At 41.2% G+C, this 20,209-nt stretch overlaps 5 protein-coding genes across 7 annotated transcripts; 2 read left to right on the top strand and 3 right to left on the bottom strand.

The window, feature by feature from the left end:
* Positions 1 to 2,009: 2,009 nt before the first annotated feature.
* Positions 2,010 to 6,625, bottom strand: LOC108142757 (possible lysine-specific histone demethylase 1). Of its 2 annotated transcripts, none has more exons than XM_017266789.1 (4): positions 6,319 to 6,625; positions 4,659 to 6,245; positions 4,060 to 4,598; positions 2,010 to 3,143 (listed from the first exon to the last, which is right to left on the bottom strand). In XM_017266789.1, the coding sequence occupies exons 2-4, from the start codon at positions 6,194 to 6,196 to the stop codon at positions 2,542 to 2,544; spliced, it is 2,679 nt and encodes an 892-aa protein (XP_017122278.1). In that variant the 5' UTR covers positions 6,197 to 6,245; positions 6,319 to 6,625; the 3' UTR covers positions 2,010 to 2,541. The 2 variants fall into 2 exon arrangements, with proteins under 2 accessions (XP_017122278.1, XP_017122279.1); XM_017266790.1 differs by having other exon boundaries at positions 4,659 to 6,242.
* A 1,757-nt stretch (positions 6,626 to 8,382) lies between these two features.
* On the bottom strand, positions 8,383 to 10,235 carry LOC108142289 (peritrophin-44). The gene is made up of 2 exons (XM_017266038.2): positions 10,137 to 10,235; positions 8,383 to 9,425 (listed from the first exon to the last, which is right to left on the bottom strand). Exons 1-2 carry the CDS (start codon positions 10,141 to 10,143, stop codon positions 8,416 to 8,418), a joined length of 1,017 nt encoding a protein of 338 aa, XP_017121527.1. The 5' UTR covers positions 10,144 to 10,235; the 3' UTR covers positions 8,383 to 8,415.
* Positions 10,236 to 11,458: 1,223 nt separating this feature from the next.
* Positions 11,459 to 12,632, bottom strand: LOC108142270 (peritrophin-44). Its single transcript, XM_017265993.1, has 2 exons — positions 12,563 to 12,632; positions 11,459 to 12,501 (listed from the first exon to the last, which is right to left on the bottom strand). Exons 1-2 carry the CDS (start codon positions 12,567 to 12,569, stop codon positions 11,507 to 11,509), a joined length of 1,002 nt encoding a protein of 333 aa, XP_017121482.1. The 5' UTR covers positions 12,570 to 12,632; the 3' UTR covers positions 11,459 to 11,506.
* A 1,612-nt stretch (positions 12,633 to 14,244) lies between these two features.
* LOC108142865 (peritrophin-44) lies at positions 14,245 to 16,360 on the top strand. 2 transcript variants are annotated; one of them, XM_017266939.2, is made up of 2 exons: positions 14,245 to 14,339; positions 15,146 to 16,360. In XM_017266939.2, the coding sequence occupies exons 1-2, from the start codon at positions 14,333 to 14,335 to the stop codon at positions 16,198 to 16,200; spliced, it is 1,062 nt and encodes a 353-aa protein (XP_017122428.1). In that variant the 5' UTR covers positions 14,245 to 14,332; the 3' UTR covers positions 16,201 to 16,360. The 2 variants fall into 2 exon arrangements, with proteins under 2 accessions (XP_017122428.1, XP_017122427.1); XM_017266938.2 differs by lacking the exon at positions 14,245 to 14,339 and adding an exon at positions 14,485 to 14,588.
* Positions 16,361 to 18,410: 2,050 nt separating this feature from the next.
* On the top strand, positions 18,411 to 20,117 carry LOC108142206 (peritrophin-48). Its single transcript, XM_017265895.2, has 2 exons — positions 18,411 to 18,518; positions 18,965 to 20,117. The coding sequence occupies exons 1-2, from the start codon at positions 18,509 to 18,511 to the stop codon at positions 20,026 to 20,028; spliced, it is 1,074 nt and encodes a 357-aa protein (XP_017121384.1). The 5' UTR covers positions 18,411 to 18,508; the 3' UTR covers positions 20,029 to 20,117.
* The last annotated feature ends 92 nt before the right edge of the window (positions 20,118 to 20,209 follow it).

Below are 20,209 nucleotides of genomic sequence, written 5' to 3'. Positions count from 1 at the left end.
TCCTCAAACATAAGAAAAAATTTATTAAATAAACAAGAATTTTCTACTATAATTAAAGCTTTATTTACCTTTTCTTTTATCCATTGATCAATATACAAGTACTTCCCATCAATTTGACCAAATTACCCAACTGAAAAGGGCTGCCAACTACGGGGAAAATACATTTTCTTTCCCCATAAATTCAATAGATCTTTTAAATAATTTTACTCTAGTTACTATATTTTTTTTACGATGATGAGGAATACAAATTGAAGTCATTCTTTACTATAATTACTTGAACTTTAGTTTCAAACATCTTGTCCCGGAAATATAATTTCTAGTTGCGCAGTAGGGCAATACCAATATGTGCACTAAATAGTTGCAGCTATTTATTTTTGGAACCCAATAATAATGACCTCATTCCAGCAGGTTTGCACAAAATAATTAAACCCATCGACACAATTGATAGTGCATTTCCCATTGTGTTCTATTTGCAAATCCAACGTCAGTCGCAAGTAGTTTTGGGTCGTTGACCCAACTCAAGGCCACTTCTAATGCAAACATACATTCACGATGGACTTTCTCGTATATGCAAGCTAATATAGTGGTAGTTAGAAAAAAAAAGCATTCGATTGAGAAAACAAAAACTTTAACTTTGGCCATACCAATTTCCGAAGCTTTTTCGAGTATTACCTGCGAATCTGGCATATCGGCCATTGAACTTGACAACCGTACGGGTATGCACGGCGCCAAAAAAGCTCGCAAATAGAACACTAGGAGCTTAACTGATCGGATCTAACCCGTTCTAATGATACATAGCTACCCACCCCTTCGTCCAACGATCGGCTCGGCCGAGTGCACTTCCCGTCGAGCTTTTCTTCCGAGGCCCCCAATTCGTGGATGATGGAGCTTTCGGCGGTTAAGGTTTAGCTTTCGTTGCCATTGAAAGCGAGCTGGGGGTCGTTGAACCAGCGACACCATTTCGAAAGAAGTTGCCCAACTGCCCGAGAGACCTAAAACATAATAGTTTCGCTTTCTGATACCTGCTAGTTAAGAGGTATGATCGATTTGGGAGTTACTTTTGCCTCTCATAAAAAATGTTGCAAAAATATTTTAAAAAAATTAAAATAGTTGATTGAAAAATAAATAAATATTATTAAAAAAAAAAACTTATTTGACAGCTTGACATAACTCATTTTCCAAAAAATAGGGAAATACATAGAGCTGATTTCATAAAAACAAGCAAACAGTAAGTACATTTTATTATAGTTCCTGAATTAGCAATTTGTCCCTTTCTCTAAAAATAAAAACACAATTGAGGGCTATATTATATAGTTATATTTTCAACTATACATTTTCTTTAATAACAATAAAATAGTTCGCCATAAGCAACTATGTTTTAGGAAGTTCCATTTTCCTTTCTCTCCTTGGGAGTTTCCTGCATCCTCAGGTTTAAAGGTTAAGTTTAAGAATAAGTTTTAAATGCCTTTGTTTAGATCAAGCAGTTGCAAATTATTTCTGCAAAACATTATTATAAAAAAAAGTGAGCAAAAATAATTATATATTTCAACATCTCAAAAAAAAAAGGAAAAGAAGAAAAATTATGACATTCTTCGCATAATATAGTATTTTAAATCAATTATAGTCTGCTATGTAAAATATAACAATTTAAGTTCATTCCAGAAAAATTTTGGAACGCAGTGAGGGCGAGGTAACCGGCCTTATTTTCTCTATTAGCATGAATAGTAGAGTTTAGATAGCCACGACTTTATCATACGTTTAAAACGCAAAGTGCCGAAATTTTGTACAATGTCAGTTATACATTTTAAAGAAATCGTATAGCAGTCTTAGAAACAATAAATCATTATAATGAAAATCTGGAAAAAACGGAATAACGTCGTGGTTCTTAAATAAATATTTAAATAAGTTGAAACTTGCTATCTTGTCATATATTTTCTTTTGACAACTGCAAGCGTACAAGAACTTCGTCTCTTGTTGATTCTTAAAGAAATCATAAATTAGCTGTTGAATGAGAGCAGAGAAAAAAAATGTTATTATTGGTACCTAAAACAAGTTTTCTAAATACATAAATAAAGATAATCTAATTTTAGTGTTTATGTAAGAATCAATAATAAGCTTGCCAATTACAATTAAACAAATACGACGCTAATACATACATATTTTAACATTTAAAGTAGGAAAATAGAGTACACGCTTATTAATAGTTTACAAACACTTCCTAAAAAGGATAAGGACTCATGCTTCAAAACAAGTTAAACAAATTATGATAGGTGATTGGAAAAAGAGTTTTAAGCTGAAAGAAACACTTTTAAGGTTTTGCTATGTTCGATGTTATTGCTTTCTTCTCTTAACTTGAATATTTAAGGTAATAAAATAATTGGTAGAGTGGTAACTAAAGGTAGTCCATGTGTAGTGGAATAGTCTTAGGCATTTACATAGGTCTAGCTTAGTTTAAAACAGTAAACCCCAAATGTATGATACAAAAACTAATCGCTTAAGGAGTAAATGGCGGGGCCCAAGTTCTTCAAGCTAAATACAAGTTTACTGTAGCTCCGCGGAGTCGGCAGTGTTTGAATTTGAGTTCTCCTCAGACTTCTTTGATGACGGGGAGTCCGATAGGTTGGGCGAAAGGTCACGCAGCTTCACCACGTTGCCCACGGACACCAGATTGGCCGCCTCGGCCACCGAATAGCCAATGTCCGGCGGTGTGCCCTCCGGATAGCCCAGATAGTAGTCCGCAATGCGTCCAGCCTCGCGCAATCCGCTCAAATAGGCTCCATGCACGGTGGCCGGATAGTTTCGTATCGTATGCTCGCCGGCGAAAAAGAGGCGTGGCAATCCTTCCGGCTCCTTGCTGGACGGCGGAATGACAGGGGCCGCCAGCAGATCGTAGTCGCTGCCCGAGGATCCCACGGAGACGTAGCTATAGGAGCCACGGGCCCAGGGATCGCTGCGCCAGCGCGTCACCACCGTCTCCTTGGGCTGCGGAACGGAGGTGTTCCCGAAAATGTTCTTCAGCACTGACATACATCGCCCGATGATGATGTCGTCCGTCACGCTCTCGACGATATTGGCTGCCATTCCAGCGACCAGGGCAAGCAGCACCGGAGACGAGCTAATGCTCCAGAACAGGAACATTTCTCCTACAAGAAACGAATCAAACAAATAATATAAGTTTAGTGTTAACTAAAAAGTGATTCAATGTATTTCGCGCAACATATCAGTGTTTTTTTATGGAATTATTTATTAATTAATTAATTAGATTAATAAAGTTAATATTTGTTTTAAGATTTACGTAGTCTGCTAATTAAATAATTGTTTTCCGAAAATGTAACAAAAAACTATATAAAGTTTTAACAAAATAGAGGCTTTAATGCACATACATATGTACATGTAAATAATTTTGACTTAAATTAAATATTTCCCATACAATATATGCTTCACTTCCACTTGAATTAACATTGCATTTTTGTGCAACCACCCCTAATTTTTAAAACATTGTTCAGCTTTTAGTGACCAAGAAAATTCTACCCTCCTTGAAAGAACAATTAAAAAGCTTACAATATATGGTGAAATCATATTGAATAATACTCAATTTTGGGAATGACGTTTGCTCAACTTTATATACCTTCGCTCTTATTACAAAAATTATATTTTATAAATATAATATAAAATTTATAATAATTTGATGATCGTAACCCAATTTTTATACTATTAAAGCCCTATCTGGGAGTTACAATTTGTATTTACAAAAAGAAAACAATGAATCTTATGGTAGCTATATGATATAGTCGTTCGATCCGTTCCGACATATATACTACCTGCAACAGAAATAAGACTTTTGGGAAAGTTTTATCTAGACAGCTTTAAAACTGAACTACTAGTTTGCGTAAGAACTGGCAGATAAACGGATAAAGAATATATAAACTATATAGGGTCGAAAATGTCTTTAGTGCGTTGCAAACTTTTGATTAGAATTATATTACCTTCCGCAAGAGTATACAAATATATTACGAATACTATCCTATATTGCCAAATGGCAAGAGTGAAACCACTTACCCCTGCTGGAGGTTGTGCTGCCCACGTGTCCGAAGAGATTCGCGTTGGGATCCCAGAAGATGCGGTCGAAACAGAGCACCACCTTGTTGAGATTCCCGAATCCAAGTCGGCGGATGGCCTGCTGCTTCCACTCCGGCAACGGCGGATCGAACTTGACCGTGTTGCTCTGCTGCGACTCCTCGTGGGACACGGCCACTTTGAGGACGCCCAGAGTGAGCGTGCAGACAGCCAGGTCCGCTTTGTACGTCATCTGCGAGTTGGAGGTCTTCAAGTTTTCGGCCACCACCTCCACGCCATTGGTGCCGTACTTGATCTCCTTGACGGCGCTGTTGACGCGAATGTCCAGGTTTTCGGTGAGGGCTACAGGCACACACGAGTAACCATTTCGCACCGTGGTGTGGTGGCCAATGAACTCAAAGTCATCGTCCTGGTCCCAGTGCTTAAGCGACAGGTTGTTCAGTCGGGTGGCATTGGCGAACTCCAGATTGGCAAAGTGCCAGTCCAAGATGAGGCGGTCGCGGGAGGAGAGGTACACATCGCTGAAAATGTCGAGTTGATTAGAACTGAACTTAAATCGAACGTCAAATAGCTTGGCCAACCTGGGTCGATTTTGCTCCACTTCGTGGAGCTTGGCTTCCATCTGCTTATCCTCGGCATGCAGTTCGCTGAACAGCTTAACCGTTTCCTCCAGCTTGATCTGGGTGTTCCGTATGTTGAACTCCTGCCGCCCGTAGTGCGCATCGCTTTCCACGCCCTTGGGTATTCGCTTCTTGACCATCGCGAGGTGTTCACTCCTTAGCGTGGCAATTTTCTGCTTGACGGTCTTTAGCCGGCGCCGATGCTCGATGATTTTCGTTTGGGCGGCTATGATCTCCTGCATGTGCTGCGCCCGCTTGTGCTTGACCTGCATCTCCTGCATGCTAATGATCCACTCGAGCGCATCGCCCAGCGAAACCGGGCAATTGCCGGCATAGTTAAAGTCCAGGCGGTGGGACAAATAGCTGGCCGATTCCAGGAGTCGGTTGAACTCGCGCTCGATTACGTCGTCCTTCTCCTTGGGCACGGGTTTGCCATCTGGGCCGTAGAGTGGGCACGTCTGCTGGATGGGCACCAGGTCCATGCCGATCTGCTTGCTCAGGATGGTCATGGGATTGCCATAGACGCCGGTCACCACCATGGCGCCCAGGTCAGCGATGTAGCTGTTCTTGCGGAACGTGGCTATGCGACCGCCCACGCGATCCCGCGCCTCCAGGACGATAACGTCCATGCCGAACTGCTGCAGCTGCTGGGCCACAGCCAGGCCGGAGATCCCTGCCCCGATCACAATCACTTTGCCCAGCTTCTTGCTGGGTATGGGTCGCTGTCGCTTGAAGATGCCAAAGTTGATGAAGCCGTGTCGCTCCAGGAACGAGTGCACCCGCCTCACCAGACCGGGTTCGCTGTCAAACGGCGGCGGCAGGCTCTTCAGGGCATTCTCGTAGCTCAGCTGCAGCTTGGGATTGTCCACCCACATGTGCAGCAGGCTGTTCCGGATGTTGAGGAACACGCGGTGGCCCAGAATCCCCGAGCGACTGATGTCCGGGAAGCAGGCCTCCTCGTTGGGCGTCATCTTGTTGAAGGGCAGGCGGGACTGAAAGACGGCGCCCTCCTGACCGGACAAGACAGTGGGCGTGCCCACATCCCGTTCCTTGGCATCGCCGTTCTGCGAGGGACGCGGATTGCCGGCACTGGGTCCGGAAACGGAGGTGGCATTCGCCTCCAATTTGCGGGCTTGGGTATGGTTTTGACTGCGTCGCTCCGCCGCCTGGTTATTGGACCCCGAGGATCCCGATCCCGCCTTGTCATTGGAGGCGGATGCCTCTCCACTTCCACTGGGTCGATTGCTGTAGTCCACCTTGGGCCGATTGCGCCGGCTGGTCCGTCGCTCATCGCTGGTGGCAGGAGTGGCATCGTTGGAGTCCTCATCCGGCTGCTTTGGCTTCTGGCCAGGATTGGCAGCCGGCGTAGGCGGCGGCGGCGGGGGAGGAGCATTCCGCTTGGGCGATGGCTCGCCATCGGAATCATCGCTGATCAGGGTCACGTACTCAATGGGCTCGGTCATTTTGGAGCCACTGCCTCCGGATTGGGTGGGCTTCATCACCGGAAAGCGGAACTCCTCCCACTGGGACACCGAATGGAGTAAGCTGCTGCAAAATGAAAAAACAAAAAAAAAAAAACACTGAAAATCGTCTCGAAACTTTTATTCTCTTGCAAACTTACGGTTTACGGATTTATCCAATGGCGAAAAACACAAAAACGCTGTTGCATTTCTTTTTTTTCACTTTTTTTGCGAAGTTTCAGTGGTTTTATTATCACACGTTTTGCCGATCGGGCTGCGGGTTAAGTTTTCCTGGTCACAACTCCCTGCTTGCCTGATTTCAATGAACTGAACTGTTCTCGGTTGCTGCCTCAACTGCTCCATGCGTTGCTTTTCATTTTACTCTAGCTTTCAGATCGATTTTCCGACATTCAAATGTGCAAATTGTAAAATTGTTTATATGGTTTTGGCGGTGTGGCAGCCGTGCACTGCCGCCAACATACCTTTACCGGTGCGGAAAATTCAACCATCTGCGTTTGGTCACACTGCAGAATTACGCGCTCTTTTCCTTTAAAATTTTCAATACATTTTTGTGATCCTGAGCGGGGTTTAAAATATTAGAAATTTAAAATAAAGCTTCTTTTTACAATTTACTGCAAAAATGAAAGCGAAGTTCTTGTACGGAAAGCGGTAACTTTGCTCGACGTACGGTCACACCAACGCATAAAAACCGCAACTGCTACATTAGTCTGAACCGGTTCATTGACTGAATCGGTAAAGTTTTATTTTGAATGTAACGGACTTTACTAAGGAGCCCAATTTTTACAATTAATTAATTGTTTAAATTAATAAACGCGAACCTTCCTTTTTGTTGAAGTCAGTTAAAAATATAATAATATATATTTTGCAAAGGGAAAATGAAATCCTTGATATTTAAACAAAATGTATATATTTTTTAAGACAAAATATACTTAAAACCAAAGGAAGAAAATAAAATAAAAGTTTTAACAAGTGTTTGTTGTTTTTAAACCACATAAGTTTTATTTTCCGACTTTCGTTATGTTAATATTTATCTTATCTTTATTGGGTACGACTCGAAACTTTTTTAGGATGGCGATAGGTACTTGGTAAAAACATAAAAAGGTTATTCTTGTATAAAATTATAAACGAACTGTAGAGCTAGACAAAATACCTTTCGGTGAATGATTCTGCTGATGCTTTTGAAATAGCTTAAGGGGATCAACGTATACTTACTTTTGGTGGATATATATATCCATATTAAGAAATATCTATTTACTAATCAACAGCATCGCAGTTTGAATGAGAGCAGCTCAACATCGTTTAATGCTACTCAGGACAAAAAAAGATATAAATTTACTCATGTATACTTTCTAAACTTAGAAACAACTTGGTTATTGTCGTTTGATAACTTCACGCTCAGATTAAAGAAAACAGTAAAGCTATTTATAACTGTAATTTTTTATATTTCCGTTTTTGACACTGTGACAGTGGTAATTAGAAGATAACAACATGTCATGATGAATGCAAAAAGTCATTTTAAGTTCAAAAATAATCAGCTCCGATACGACCTTTTTAGCTCTCCGTGTACTCCGTGAAATAGTAAGCATTTATAAATTTAATAATTTTAAACTAGCACTATACCGCCATTCTAGGTTTTAGTATCGTGGAAATTTCGTTTGAATATCTTTTCTCTTGTTAAACACTCTTTAAATGTTTTTGTTTTACAGATTCTTTCCTGCATCAATATTGGTATCGATATTGGCATTCATTTACCCATATTTGTATGATTTATGCCTAGGTGTCTTCGCAAAAAAAAAACAAATTAAATTGTATATACTCAAATAAAATGTTGTATATTGCTTTATACAAATAACGACATAAGTGATGTAGAAAATACGTACACATTGTGTACAATCAACAAACTTTTTATTTTAAATAAGTATCTTGTGATATATATTTGAAATAGCCCATATAAGAAAAGATTTTTAAGTTTTATTAATTCAAGAAAACTTAAAATTTTTAATTTCTAAATGAAGAATGATTAAACATTACTTGATAACGAAAAGTCGAGTATATAGTTATTATTCCTTTCGAACTGTGCCCAATTAAAGTAAGTAAGCCATTCATCTTAGAGTTAATAATATTTGTATATACCTGCAAGTGAATTCTTCTAAATCATATATAAAGCAATCCCCGAAATAAAACAACCATTTCATTTTTGCAAATTATAATTATAGAGAAACCCTTGGATGCCCCACTCAGTCGCGGTCGTCGCAGCACTTGTCGTAGATGATCGTGGAGCTGCATGCCTCGATCCTCTCGTCGAAGAAGTGGTCGAAGTGGCAGGTCTCCTCCTCCACCTCCTTGCCGTCCACGCACCGGATGAAGTTGTGGCAGTTGTTGCTGCTGCTGGTCACCAGCATGGTGCCGCGCCCATCGCACCTATTGTGAGTGCAGACCACCGAGGTGGCCTTGCCGCAGACCTGCAGGTCTTCGTCAAAAAAGTAGCCCTCGGGGCACTGCATCCACATTGGATCCAGGTCGGCGACAGGGTAGAGGGCCTGGCAAACGAAGTAGCCACGGCAGGTGGCTCCGTCCGATTTGAAGGTCAACACCTTCGAGCTGGAGCAGATTCCATTCTTCGAATGGGCGTTGCACTCCACCTTGTTCGGTTCCACGCAGCTGCCGGTCTCCACGTCGAAATACAATCGCTTCTTGGAGGTGAAGCACTTCTGGGAACTGTGCTTGCCGTTCTTGTCACACTCGTAGTAGTAGCCGCAGTCGTCCTCGTTCCGGAACTTGGTTTTCTCCGCCACCAGTTCGCAGATGTTGTTCACGTCCACGCAATGCGAGTCCACGCCGTGCAGGCAGGACTGGGAGCTCTCCTCGAAGTGCTGGCCCACTGAGCACATCCCCGCCAGCGGCACTCCCTCCATGCAGTAGAAGTACTTGTGGCACTCGGTCGGATCCGACACCCACACGCCATCCAATCCCTCGCAGCGATTGCCGCAGTACTGGTTGCTGTTGGCCAGCGTGGCCACGCACTTGGCCTTGTTCGGATCGAAGGACTGGCCGGAGGGGCAGGAGACGAGGGTGCCCTCGCCATCGAAGCACTGGATGTACTGGTCGCAGGTGCCCGGCTTGCGGATCTGAGTGCCGTTCTTGAACAGTCGGCACAGCTCCTCGTAGTCGCCGGCACTAGCTGAGAAAGCCGGCTGACAAGTCACCAGCAGAAGACATCCGAAGAGCACTCCACGAAAACTTGGTGCTGTAAATATAAAAAATCTGTTATAGCAAATTACATTCAAATAATTCACAAAAAAATAACAAATAAATGAATAAACTGTAAATATAAAAAATTTTATATAAATATAAATAAATATAGAATAAATATTTTTTAAAAATTTCAATAAACTACAGAAAAGGACAAATTAATGTTAGTTTCGTAAATGTTTATAAATTGTGTTTATTGTTTCAAGGAAATTTTTGTTAAATAAATGGATTTGCTAACCAAAAAAACCCTATTTAAATAAATTATAAATACTTTTTAAAAAACTGAGGACTTAGAACTAAATTAATTTGCATTGAAAAAAATATATAATTCTCCAGAATCAATCAATAGCTCATACCACAAGTTATAATTATTTTTGAAATCCATTTTTAACAACTAAATTTGATATAATGCAAAAATCTTGTAACAAACTTTCCAGCCACAAAAAAATATTTAAATACTTTTCATTGGATTTTAACGGCTAAAGTTCATTTTAATAATCTTTATAACCTACATATAATCTATCACAGCTTGCAATAACATTATTATTGTTTGGAATTTTAAAGATTACTGATTCCGACATATACTTTATATGGGCTTTAAGGCTCTTAAACTTTTATTAAACATTATTTTTAAATTATTTAAAATTCTGCCAAATTTGGGATGGAAAATTTTAGCGGTGTATGCTGACTGCTTGATTGAACTCACTCAGCATGGCTGATTGTTGGGGAATTTGGTTTAATTTGTAGAAGAACAGATCGAGTAGCTTGACGTGGCCTCGAGAACTAATTGCTCCAGACTAAATGGAGTTTCGTGAATGGGAAATGTTTATATTACCTAGCGAATATGGCTACTGCTACTGCTATTGCCTCTACTGATACCGCACTTTATTGCCCCTATTATAAGCAAATCTTATCGATGTTGTGCGAAAGTACGTAAACCCCTTGAAGTACGTGGTAATTTGCGATTTAAATCAATACATTAGTCTGCATTCTGCTTAAAGACTCAATTCCCGTGTGAACTAATGAATTTTGGCATATATCACACTAATTAAAATCAAAAATGAAAGTGAAACTGGCTAATAATTTCCTCAAGCAATCAAAAATAACATTTTATTGGCCGTTAATTAACTGTGCCATAAATATTTGAATCGTATCGGCAGTCACAAGCCATTGTGTATATTGCCACCGTTAATATGACAAAATGATAAAGGCAATGCTTTACCTTCTGGCTTTCGCTTTCATTTGTTTTTGGGAAAATCAGAACTTTTTTAAACATTGATTGCGTCCCACGAATAAGACACCGATTATCATTTATGGTCTCGTCAATGAGGGTGTGATTAAAATCGACTCCAACCACCTGCACGTAAAGTTTCCATGATGTTGTGATTTCTAATTCTTCTTTTTCATGGAATTTTTGAACTTAAATTTTATTAATCGTCAGTTGTGTTTGAAAGTTACAAATTATTTACTTATTTGTCGTTATTTTATGTTAATTTACATTTGTAAAAAGAATTTCTACTTGGCTCAAAAAATTCATTTTTAATACTAACTATGTATCACTATTTTTTCGAACATTTGAAGATATTGACGGTGGAATCGTTTAAACTTATTCCGAAGAAATGGAGAATAATTTTCTTTTGTTTTATTTGAAAAATCACATTTATCATTTTATTAGAACAACAAAATATTTATGTTTGAGTGAAAAGAGTGCAGCGTTTTAAATTTGAAAATAGACCTATATCAGTATTTATTTATAAAAAACATCGATTGCTGAGCTTTATTTTATTCATTATACTGCTCCCAAAAATGAAAATATCCTACAATTTTAAGAAGTATGACCTGACAACTCAAAGCTCGTTTTTCAGGTATCTTAAATTTTTTATGCCACTGTCATTTTGCCAGTAACTTAGGTCGTTTTCTTATTTGAGACTGTATAGCTTTTTATTATGGCAAAGTAGCTCCTAAAAAAGTTTTAGAACAACCTTTCCCAGTGTCAAGATCTACATATTCCCCAAAGATACTCTCCCATTTTACCATATCACATCGATTGCTGAGCTTTATTCAAAGTACATGCTCCTAGCACGCGGTGTATGTCTTTACGTTTGGCACGCAGCCTCCCAGGTCCTCGTCGAAGAAGTAGTTGCCGCAGGACTTCTCCTGCAGGGTGACTCCACCCGAGCAGACCAGATAGTTCCGGCAGCCCGGGGTGCTGCTGAGCACGAAAGTGGGGCTGCGACCATCGCAACGATCGGCGGTGCACTTGACCGAATTGGGGTAGTTGCACTTCTGGTTGGATTGGTCGAAGAATCGGTCCTGGGGACACTGGTTCCAGGCGGGATTCGGGTCCGGAGTGCCGTCCTTCTGCTTGGCACAGAAGAAGTAGCCGCGGCAAGTGGCTCCATCGGACACGAACTTGTTCTCCGTGGGCTTGCTGGCCTTGCCACAGACATTGGTGGGCAGCGGATGGGCATCGCAGTCCACCAGGGCCTTGGCCACACAGGTGCCCGTGCTGGCCTGGTAGTACGAGGCACTCGCGCAGGTCTTGTCCTTCAGGACACCCTTCTCACACACGTGGTACTGGTTGCATCCGGCCAGGTTATCGAAGTTCACACTATTCTTCACGATGCTGCAGTACTCGAAGCTGCTGGTGGTGCAATTCGACTCGTACAGGCGGGTGCACGTCTGGGTGGTGGCATTGAAGTGGGTCTCCGGCGGACAGCTGCCGTACAAGGGCGTCTCCTGATCGGCGCAGTAGTAGTAACCGTAGCAGGACTTCGGGTCGGCCAGGAAGTGGGTGGCCACACCCTTGCAGGATATCGAACAGCTGGAGGTGGAAGACGACAGGCTCTTCACACACTTTCCGGTGTCCTTGTCGAAGAACGGCGTGGATCCCGAACAGGTGCTGTAGTGGCTCACATGGTCGATGCAGGTGATCGATTGGCTGCACGAATCGGGATCCCGGATCACCGTATTGTTGGAGAACAGGCGGCAGATGTCCTCATCCCTGGCCTCCACCAAATCGCCATTATGGAGCAGCAGCAGCAATGCCAGGCACACGAAAGCTCCAAATTCTATAATTTAAGATCGAATCTAAGTTAGTTAAATCCAAAGGGAATTCGGCAAACTACCCACTTTCCATCGTAGCTCAACTTTCAACGAACTTATAGCTCTTACTGAGTTCGCCCCTCCATATACGATTACTTTTATGGCCGCCAATATCGGAGGATCAGCGCCTATCCGCAGCTTTTATTTTCGGTGGTGAGATAAGCGGATTGCTTTTTTACGGGGTACTTAAGAAGGTATGATAGGTGAAAACAAGAATTTGTGATTTTTAAAACTATTTACTAAAGAAAATCAATAATTTATTTTGCTATATTATTGTAAAGCTATAAGTAACTGCTTTAGGATTACCAAAATCCTTTTCATTAAAAATTAACATTTTCTTTAATGTGGCTAATATGAAGACTATTTATTTTCCCTTTACTGTTCAAGTTTAAAAACCACTCAAATACTTAAAACTATTGTGCTAGTAAATATATGATAGTTTAAAACCCTTTGATGAACACTAAATAACTATAGTTAATAGTAAATATAGTTTAAAACCTCTTGATGTCCCCCTGATCTTTTAGACCACTTAAACTTTATTATGTTTTTTTATGACCTGAGCAGTAGGTGAATTGTAGTCGATAATAACGCTTAGGCCACACAATATTCGGAGATTGGCAATTGTTCGCTGATAAATCACATAGGAAACGGATAAGATTAGTTGCAGCCAAGAAGCAAACAAACAAATAGAGAGGCAAGATCAGCTGGGTTAATTCATAAATTAATAGTGCTTTACTAAATTAATTTAACAACAAAGATTACTTAATTTAATTAATTACGATTTTAAGTGCTTAGAAAAATTAGTTTACACCAAAGAAAGTAGTTTTTTTTTGCTCATTGTATTATACTGGTGTTTTTGAAGCTTTGAAAAATTTTATTAAGTCCAGTGGTGTTAACAAATTCAATAGCATGTTTTTGGGCAGATTTTCGTGGTACAAAAAGTTTGCTTTTAGGCGAAACGTTATAATTTCATTGAAAAAACTCACACAAGTGGAAAAATGGGTTACAGGTAAGTATTTTTAAAAGGGTTGTTACTGTATCTCCTAAAACTTTATCTTTATTTGCAGAAAATCACCACTTATTTAATTATAGAAAAGATTTGAAGGCCTCTAGCAGTATAAGGACTTTTGCTCTTAATTTTATAAATAAATAACTTTAAGAAAAATTTATCCTAAATTGCATAATCCGATGCTTAATATAACATACCAGATTTCAAGAAATAATATTTTTAAATAATAAATAGAAATAATATTTTTAAACCCGTAACAAACTTCCAAAAGAGAAATCTTTTTGCCAAATTGTTCAATTAGGTAGGCATAAAATTGCTTTGAAGTACTAAAGTTATATTTAGCTAGTGATTAAATTAAAAATTTCTATTGAAAACTGATAAGTTCAAGTAAAAACGAGAGAGAGACAAGTCAAGGTTCGCAGTGAGATTCAAATTATGATATCTGCCTAATGTCGTGTTGTTGAAATGAATGCCGAGATACCGGGGGAACGCCACTGAGCGATCAATAAGAGCCATGACATACCGCCGCCTTAGTTTGAAATTAAAAAACAATTATAGACAAAGAGGGTTCGCAATCAGCAGCTGATAATCCGAATACCGCCCGGGCTGTCATGTCAGATAAAAATATGGAGTTATACTTGTATTATAGGTATATATAAATACACGGACAGGTCCGCTGACCAGGTTTCGATGGAGCCTTATAAGCCAGTCCATTTTGGCCGGGTCCGCTAGTTTCACATTCGACGTCCAACGCTGTCGAGCTGAGGGAGCTTAACCAAAACTTAAGGATGGAAGGTGCGTGGTTTACCCCAGTCCCCAGAACCTTATCTAGTTTTAATTGCGATACTAACGCCTTCTTGTCGACGACGGGCTTATCTGGCTGACAATTTTTTAATTAACCGCTCTGCCGTGAGTGCCGCGAATGGGCCAACTATAAAAACCCAGAGGCTGCGATTGATTGGCTTAGTAACGAAATCGGAACGTTCGCTTCGCTAGTCTAACGAGCGAATTAGTCCCCAATAAATTACCATTCCAAAATGGGAGGTACGTTGTCTCCAAGGACGGATAAATCAGTGTGCCTAAAATCGAACCCTTTTGAGCTGTTTCAATTAGCAAAAGAACTTGGATGCCTAACTAATACTACTTTAAAATTTGGCAATTAAAAGTTTTTTTTTTTTGAACTGGCTATAATATTGAAATTTAGTTTCTAACAGAAAAAATTAAAACTACATAGCACTTAATTCGATTAACTTGTTTTGAACAAATTGAAAAACTGGAAAATACCTTGAATAAGTGGCAGATTTGTCTCGATATTTTTTAACATTACGGATTTATTTTTCATAGTTGTTTATCAAAACAGTAAACCATTTTATATTAGCAATTGATTTTTCATAGTTGGTTTTCAAAACAGAAAAAATTTGTGTGAAACTTACTTGCGGACTTATAAGATGTTAAAAGATAAAAGGACGACTAATTCTACAAACTAGCTTATGTGTGATTAAAACACTTGAAATTGGAAATTCAGCATTATTTTGAGCTGCGACCAATTTGCAAATTTGATTTACTTATACAACAACATTTCGCCGCTCTCCCTTTTTCAGCTTACAACTTGAGGATCTGCGCCCTGGTCGCCTGCCTTCTGCTGGCATCGCAGACCAGCGGCTACACGATGGAGCAGATGTGCGCCCAATGGTCGGGCACCGGGTACGTGGGCAACCCGAGCAACTGCCGCGCCTGGGGCTATTGCCAGGGCCAGAAGCTGGTCGGATGGGGTACCTGCACCAACGACTACATCTTCAACTCGCAGAAGGGCGCCTGCGGCTACGCCTCGAGTACGGTGTGTGCCACCAGTGCGGTGCAGACCTGTGCGTCCGCCACCTCGCCCATGTACGTGGCCGACCCGATGAACTGCACCCAGTACGGCTACTGCGACGGCAAGGGAAACGTGCAGTACGGCAATTGCGGCGTCGGTGGCGTCTATTCCGCCAGCAGCGGCAAGTGCGTGTGGGGACCCAGCTGCCCCCAGGACAACATCTGCCAGTTCATGTTGTCGGGCATCTACGTGGGCGATCCGAACAACTGCGGCGCCTACGTGGCATGCAACAATGGGGTGGCCACCTCGGGTACCTGCGGCACTGGCTTGACCTACAACCTGGCCAACGGATTCTGCCAGGAGACCAACAACTGCAACGGTGACAGCAGCAACAGTGGATCCTCCGGAGAGTTTACTGTTGGTCAGCAGGATGAAACGATTTGCAATGAACTCTGGAACGATGCAGTTGATGTCAAAGTGAAAAACGAAGTTCAAACCTATAGATACGTTTCGGATCAGACTACTTGCTATGGCTATTACTTCTGCGCAGATAAAGATGCTGTTGGCTATTGGAACCAATGCCCCACCGGCACTCAGTTTAATATCAAAGCCGGCCAGTGCGTTTCGCCAGCCTCCTTTATCTGTCCCTATAATCGTTGTGCCAACGTCAACTCCGAGTTCATGGCTGTCATGAATACCGGATGCAAGAGCTATACAATCTGTTCCAATTCCGCGATCCAAAATTGCCCCACCGACATGTACTACGACGAGGTGAACAATATCTGCACCGGCACGCAGCCCGATTACCCCATTTGCAAAGGCAGGTACCCATCCACTGACTAAAAAGCATTTTTTCAGACATGTCCAATGCCGAGATACCTAATGCAACATGTTTGAAAAGCACATTAATTATAGTTCTGTTCTTAAGTCCACTCTGCAAGGGCTGAGATGAAAGCATTTAAAATAAAAGCCAATAAAAAACGTCGAATTTGACCAAACGAAACTCGTTTAAATAGGTTGATTTATTGCATAGATTGTTTCCAGATTTCAAAAAACCTATATAATGGGTAAAATACAAGAAAGAACACACAAATGTAATATTTATTGGAAAACATTTGTAATCGATTCTGAAAATTTTGAGTAGAACGCTTTAAAGCAATTCTGTGTGAGACTTCCACAATCAGGACAATTATGTATTCGGTTAACCAGCTTATTGCAAGTTTCTACTATTTTTACTTTATGATTAACCAATTTTCAATAGAACCCTTTTATGAGATTATAATAATATAAGTTAGTGCTATAATATATTATAAGTTAGTGCAAATGTTTTGAAAGTTTTCAAAACGTTCTGACCTCGAGTGAATAAACTTGGATGTATGCATTCATATACAGGTCAATAAAAACCAAAACGTTAAAATATTTATTTTTTAATATATAAATTTAGTGATTCCAAGAAAAATACCTTTGGAACGCTTTATAGATAAAGGTTAATACAATACATTTTGATAATTAACTGCAGAAGACCAAGGAAACTAAGCCACATTGCTTTGCAAGTTTCTAGAAAAGTAAGCATGATTGACGTCAGCATTAAGATATTGTTTGGATTTTAGCACTTGAAAATTAGATAATTTAAATAGGACGGAATTCTTGGTAAATTTGTGTGAAGTGTACTTATCGGTACTTGTTTGCCTTAAAGAAATAAAATCAAATAATGACTCACAAAAGGCTTAAGGTAATTAAGTTGATATTGCCTACATATGAGCAGTACTAGTTTTTTGGATCTAGGTAAGGTACAAGGTATTTTGTGAATATAAATACTTACGTAAGGTAAAATGTATAAGGTAAAAGTTCAAAAAGGTTAAAAAAAACATTTTGTTGTAAAAACATGTACAAAGAAACATCTTATATCTTGCATATGCGATGGAATAAACTTATCAACTTGCAGTTAAATGATGCTATTTATTAGTGGTACCAAGCCAAATTGAATACAAAAATAAATATAACAAGAGAACTCCCGTTAACAGTTCTTTCGTTCTGTATCTCTACAGTAGCAATTACAGAGCAGCGGCCGAGCAGCGGCAGAGCAGCGGCAGAGGCGTGTCAGAGCGGCGGCAGAGGACTTCAAAACCCCGTAACATTTAAGATTATTAGCCCGATTTTTATAATTGTTGTGTCCACCGATAGATAGGACAGAGTCCTACACCTAGGAAATAACATGTCTCAGAGTGACAGTTCAAACTTTCACGATATGTGTTAGAGTGAGCGTCACTCCGTTTTGAAAGAAAGTTGCGCTGCGGTGAAACTACTAGAATCTGCAAGTCAAGTTCCTAATCTCTAGCAGTTCAAATTACCCTTTTACTCTGCGAGTAACAGGTATAAATATTTCATTACCTAAATACGTAACAATGAAAATCCTTAATATAAATACAAATCTTTACTTTGGTAACGCAAAAAATAGCCTCATCTTTTTGTTTACCAAAAAATTACGTACCTAGGTACAAGTATCTAGGTACACCGCAACACTTCATACTGAGCACAAAAACAACATTTTTTAAGCCAGGTAAAGTTTTCTAGAATTTTCAAATTGCGCGGCAACTTTTTAAAATGTGACTGTCTTTGAGAATATGAATTTTATTTGCGTGGAAGTTCACGAACATTTTTAAAGATTTGATAAACAAAGGAAAACATGATACAAAAATTATAATCAACACTTTTACCAGAGATTCTCGGATGTTCGAGAACTGTCAATGACATTGATGTGGATACGGATCCGATCGTGACACATGCAATTTCCCTATCGATGGGGGGGCCGTTGATCGGCGCGATATCAGCAGGAGACTCAGAATGTTTTTCTTTGAACGAGACATTGCCGATGTTATTGCCGTGTAATTTACATGCAGACCCGCTATCGTACATCAGAAAATCAGAAAAGACGAAACGCCAGCGCTATCTGCCACTTCTGATTGAGATAGCATGTGCATTTTGGAAATTGTTTTTCGCCGAACAAAACCGAGCAGAATGGCCTTTGCATATTTAAGGGCGCCAGCATCGGAAGCTGCAGTATCAGTTGTGTTGTGATTGCCGCCACCAAACGATCGCAACGTTCCAGTAACCAGGATAAAAGTGAACCCAAGGATAAAGGATATACACCATGATTGGAGGTAATTGAAAAAGTAGCAAAGGGCGGCAAATCACACTATGAAACTATCTGTCAAGGCTATCAATAGCTTTGTGTTCGGAGTTTGTCGAAACTAGTTGTTATTTTGATAAGGCACTTGGCAACTGCGAACCATTAGCCATACAACATAGTCATCCTATCTCGGCAGAACCCTATTTTTGAGATCTGTTATGAACGACAATGTGTATAACTCAAAGACTCTATTTAATTGAAATGTTTATGTGAAAGATAAAGTATCTTATGCTTGGCAAAAACTAATTTGAACATACAATATTTATTAATTAAAAAAAAACACATTATAATATTTTATTTTTATAGCATTTTGGTGAGAAAGTTATATTACTAAATGAATAAGAGAGTACTTTTAGGCAGTATATATTTTTTGGGAGTACAAATTTATTAATGATCTTATATTCCCACTCCTTGCAGCCAGCGGTATCCTGTCGCTGCTGTTTGTGGCCAGCTGTTTGGGCGACGTAATCGAGGACTTTGAGTACTTGTCGGTGAGTGAGATGTGTGAACTGCTGCCGCCGGAGACGAGCTTCCTGCGTCCCAACACCTGCGACAGCTGGGTGAGCTGCGCCGGCAACTACACCAACCTGGAGCAGGGCGGCTGTGCGGCCGGACTGTACTACAACAAGGAGCTGGGCCGCTGCGTCCTGGCCTCCAGTGTTGTTTGTCCCTATGCCGGCGGTATGGTGCAGCAACCGAAGAACCTGTGCGCCAACGAGACCGAAGGAGCCTTCATTGTGGACCCCAGCAGCAGCAATTGCCGCGGCTACATCCTGTGCAAGGGCCAGAGGCAGATCAAGGCCAATTGCCCCAACGAGCTGATCTTCCACCCCAGGTCGAGATCCTGCGTCTACGAGACCCAATACGCGTGTCCCATCAGCCAGACGAACAAGCCGAGTCCGGCCTGCCGTTCGCTGAGCAACCATACCCGCCTGGCCGACCCCGTCCATTGCGACCAGTACTACGAGTGCGTGGGTGAGGTGCTGCACAGCCGATCCTGTCCCCTGCAGGAGGCCTACGATGCGGACCTGGGCGCCTGCGTGCCCCAGGACCGGGTGAACTGCTACGAGACGGCTGCCCTGCCGGAACCGGAGAACACCTTCTGCGTGGACAATGTCACCGGGAAGGCCCGCACGGGCTACTTTGCCGACGACCTGTCCTGCTCGAAGTACTACATCTGCGGCGAGCCGGTGGCCGGCAAACACGACACGGAACCCAAGCACCTCAGCTGTCCGCTGGGCCAGTACTTTGACTTCGTGAAGCTCTCCTGCCGCGACCGGCTCAACGTACGCTGCCAGCTGGACAGGTGCGTGGGCGCCAACCTGACCTATGTGAATGTGGCCGGCGACTGCCAGAGCTATGGACGCTGCTCCGGCGGACTCACTGTCAGTCTGGGCCACTGCCCCGATGGCTACTTCTTCGACGAGCGCAACCAGGGGTGCACCCAAACCAACTACCACTACATCGCCTGCTCCGCATAGGTTGGCCCAGAAACTCTTTCCCATATCCCTTTCAATTTCAACTTAAACGTATAATAAATCGATCCAATTCAAGGTGGAGGTCAAGTGCATTTTACGAAAGGAATTTCCTTACTTCTTGGCGGGGAAATGTCATTTTAGATATTAATATTGGTCTATCATTATCTGTAATATACCTTCATTC

Source organism: Drosophila elegans, unplaced genomic scaffold, assembly GCF_018152505.1.
Source record: "Drosophila elegans isolate 14027-0461.03 unplaced genomic scaffold, ASM1815250v1 contig_208, whole genome shotgun sequence".
In the NCBI taxonomy this organism is placed as follows: domain Eukaryota; kingdom Metazoa; phylum Arthropoda; class Insecta; order Diptera; family Drosophilidae; genus Drosophila; species Drosophila elegans.
Note: the sequence above shows the minus strand (reverse complement) of the source record. Positions and strands in the feature narration are given on the sequence as shown.

Excerpts from the sequence above, each read along its gene's own strand:
- LOC108142757 (XM_017266789.1), bottom strand. The coding sequence starts at position 6,196 with ATGAAGCCCACCCAATCCGGAGGCAGTGGCTCCAAAATGACCGAGCCC. Across the intron at positions 4,599-4,658 it reads GTGGAGCAAAATCGACCCAG|CGATGTGTACCTCTCCTCCC; the intron begins GTTGGCCAAGCT and ends CGACATTTTCAG. Across the intron at positions 3,144-4,059 it reads CAGCACAACCTCCAGCAGGG|GAGAAATGTTCCTGTTCTGG; the intron begins GTAAGTGGTTTC and ends CGTTTCTTGTAG.